The sequence below is a fragment of the Neophocaena asiaeorientalis genome, unplaced genomic scaffold, assembly GCF_003031525.2.
Source record: "Neophocaena asiaeorientalis asiaeorientalis breed wild unplaced genomic scaffold, Neophocaena_asiaeorientalis_V1.1 scaffold40, whole genome shotgun sequence".
NCBI classification, from domain to species: domain Eukaryota; kingdom Metazoa; phylum Chordata; class Mammalia; order Artiodactyla; family Phocoenidae; genus Neophocaena; species Neophocaena asiaeorientalis.
The window spans coordinates 15,215,673-15,218,798 of NW_020185335.1; the positions used below are offsets into that span (position 1 = coordinate 15,215,673).

The 3,126-nt window shown below is 68.7% G+C and overlaps 1 protein-coding gene across 1 annotated transcript in view; it reads right to left on the reverse strand.

Annotated features, from left to right (window-relative positions):
* Positions 1 to 3,126, reverse strand: part of CBFA2T3 (CBFA2/RUNX1 partner transcriptional co-repressor 3) — a 77,850-nt gene that overhangs the window by 291 nt on the left and 74,433 nt on the right. The window contains exons 8-11 of the mRNA XM_024735744.1: positions 2,450 to 2,910; positions 1,941 to 2,009; positions 1,484 to 1,674; positions 8 to 230 (exon numbers count right to left, since the gene is read on the reverse strand). Of these exons, the coding sequence (XP_024591512.1) occupies positions 8 to 230; positions 1,484 to 1,674; positions 1,941 to 2,009; positions 2,450 to 2,910 (944 nt within the window). The remainder of the gene's footprint in view (positions 1 to 7; positions 231 to 1,483; positions 1,675 to 1,940; positions 2,010 to 2,449; positions 2,911 to 3,126) is intronic.

The window sequence follows — 3,126 nt, forward strand, 5'->3', positions numbered from 1 at the left end:
GGCTCGCTGGGGCAGGCGGCGGCCGGGGGCAGGCAGGGGCCCAGGCCCGGGGTGGCGTCGGGCTGTCCGGGCACTGGCTCGACCGCTGCGGCCGAGGGGCCCTGCAGGCTCTGGCCGCACACGTGGTGATGCTTCTCCCAGTCCTTGTGCTGGCAGAAGGAGCCGCAGTAGCGGGCCGCGTTGCAGCCGCTGCACGTCTCGCTGGCCTTGCGCCCGCAGTTCCAGCAGCTCTGGATGTGAGGGGGCACGGTCAGAGGTGGCCCGGGCCGGCCCCCCGGGTCCCCAGAGTACCCTTCCTGGCTGCGGACCAGGGAAGCACACACTCCAAACACACCTGCTCAGACCCAGCCACGACATCACCGAGCAACAAGAGAAAAGCCCCAGCTTGCGATGACCCCCTGCAGACACGGCCCCTCAGCTGGGCCGTTTTGGGGGGACGGGCTCCCACAACTCCAGCCCACCACAGACAGGTTCACGGTGGGCCACAGCCCCCTCCCTCTCTTCCAGGAAGCCCTTCTGGCCTCGCCAGGGCTCCGATACCAGAATGTGGCAGCCCCGGCAGAGTAAAGAGGTGGGCTGCACAGCTACAGCTGCTGAGGTCCCGTCCTTCCCCCACCACTGGGCCTCTGACCCTTTTTTCTGTAACAAGCGACGACCCCAGCTGCCCACATGAGCAGAAGGTGGGCAGGGATTCCAGCGAAAGGCCGGAGGCAGCAGCCCAGGCTGTGGGACGGGGAAGCTAAACCACCCTGGGAGGAAGGTCCAAGCGCCCATTTAGCCCCCAGAGCCTCCTGCTGGCCACACTCTGCAGGCGTGCCCCCCGCCCCACCCTTGCTGCTCCCCAGATTTCTGCCAGCTCACTCCCTCAAGGACTGCTCGGACGGACGGTACCGCTAGCGGGCTTCCCTGACACCCACCGTCCTCCCTACGCACGTCCACGGCCTGAAGCGCCACAGGATGTCCTTCTGTGTCCCTGCTCCCCTTACCCCCTCGGGGCCAGCTCAGCACAGACGACTCCAGGGGCCTTTGGAGAAGTGCCCTCCCCGAGGACAGTCCCAGGACCCCTGGAGAGAGCCTCTCCCTCCTCCTGACCTCTCTGCCGTCCAAGCCCTTCTCAGACAAGGAGAGAATGCAGTGGACGCGCAGGTACCAACACGGTGACTCACACGCCCCACTGCTTGCCTCTGCTCTCACAGCTTAGAGGGAGCCTTGGTGTCTGCCAGCCTGGGTTCAAATAACGGCCCCACCACCTCTTGGGGAGTGACCTGGGGTGAGCCATCTACCCTCTGGAGCCCTCCGTGTCCACATCTGTACAATGGGGACACCCACAGGACCTGCCTCACCAGGCCGTGTGGGGTCAAGGGGCCCCGGGGCAGCCCAAGGTCACATGGCTGGGAAGCACGTGACCGGGAGGCGGTAGAGTGGGGTTCTGGCCCTGGACTGGGTGTGTGTGTGGGGGGGCAGGGAGGGCGGGCGGCCCTACCTCGCTGGAGTCCTCCTGCTGGTTGACCACGGTGAGGGCGTCCTCGGAGGCCTGCCGCCGCGCCTCGGCCAGGGCCCGCTCCATCTTGGCTCGCTCCATGCTGATGAGCTCGTGGGCCTTGCGCTCGGCGTCCGACACGGCTTTCTGCAGCTCTGACATCGCCTGCCGCTTCACCTCGTTCACTGCTTCCTCTGCAAAGGACGCCCCCGGCTGGTCGGCACCTGGACCGGTCCAGACGGGTCTCCCCTGCCCACAGCCCCAGGGGCGCGAATGGTCGCGGGGGAAACCTGCAAAGCCAGCCCTCTACTGTAGTGTAGAGGACCGTCCCCTGGAGGGCGGGGACCGGGCCCACGCCCACATTCTGAGTCAACAGGCCTGGGCGCGCCCGCAGGGATCCCCACGCAGACGCAGACGGGGAGGGCGAGAGGGTCTGGGGCCCCGGGCCACCCCCACTCACCAGCCTTTCTCCAGATCTCCTCGGGCACGTAGCTGGACAGGGTCCGAGGGACAGACTCCCGGTGGACATCTGAAACACAGGAAGGCCGGCATCACACACAGGACGGGGCCCACCCGACTGGGCCATGGGCGCAGGGTGTGTGATCTTGGGGCCCCAAGGTACCCATGGTGGAAACCCTGTTATCGCTGGGCGGGGGGAGCAGGGTGAGGTCAGGAAGGGAGACCCTCGGGAGCCGATGGGCTTTGGATTCGGCTGGGAGCTGGGCCGAGCCTGGCCCCTCTGCGTCTCCACGGTCATCATGCAGGGGCCTCCCAGCGCCGGGCCCCTGGCCTATCGGAGCCGAGAGCTGGGCCTCCCAGCGGGTCAGGGCAGCGTCTGTGTAGCAGGCAGCCCCTCTTTCCCAGGTTACACGGTGTTGGGTGCTATTTCACTGCAGGGCCGTGTGAGGGCGCTGCCGTGGCGAGTGGTGGCCTCGGCCCCGGTGCCCCGCGCGCGCCCACAGAGCACACCTAGCTGAGAGCCCTCAGCGCCCGCGGAGCTGCCGAGGGGCCGGGCGGCGGGCGCGGGGCCCTTCTTGCTGTCCTGGGCGGCGTCACTGTGGCGCCGGATCCAGTGGTTGAGCTCCTCGCGGTCGGCCTCCTGGCAGCGGCGCAGCACGGTGAGCGACCGCCGCGTCTTCTCGGCCATGTCCATGATGCAGGTCAGGAGCTGCGGGCACGCGGGGCCGGGTGAGCCACTCGATGACGAGGACAGCCGGGACACTGCCCCACACTCCGGGCCCGGCCAGCCCGCCCGCCAGGCCTTCCCAAGGGGGCTCAAGGCTGCGGCCTGAAAACCCACCTCCACTGCCCGCAAAGACACCGGAGCAGCTGGGTGGGGCTGGGGGGGGGGGCGCCCGGGGCACCACACCGGCGGGGAGGCTTGTCCCGACCCAGGGCTGGGGCTCTCCCTGCAGCCCTCGAGGTGCGGCCTGCCCCGCGAAGCAGACGGGCCAGCGCCGCTCTGGGGACCACCCTTCTCTCGGGCTCCCCTCCCCAAAAGGACGCGGGGCAGGGATGACCCTGAAAATGGTGTTAAAGGGGTCCCACCCCCGCGGCCAGGGGACCTTTCTCCGGGAGACGGTCCGCGGGGCCCTAGAAGGGAGGGTGCTGAGGGGCCGACCAGGAGCGCACGGGCGACCCTAGAC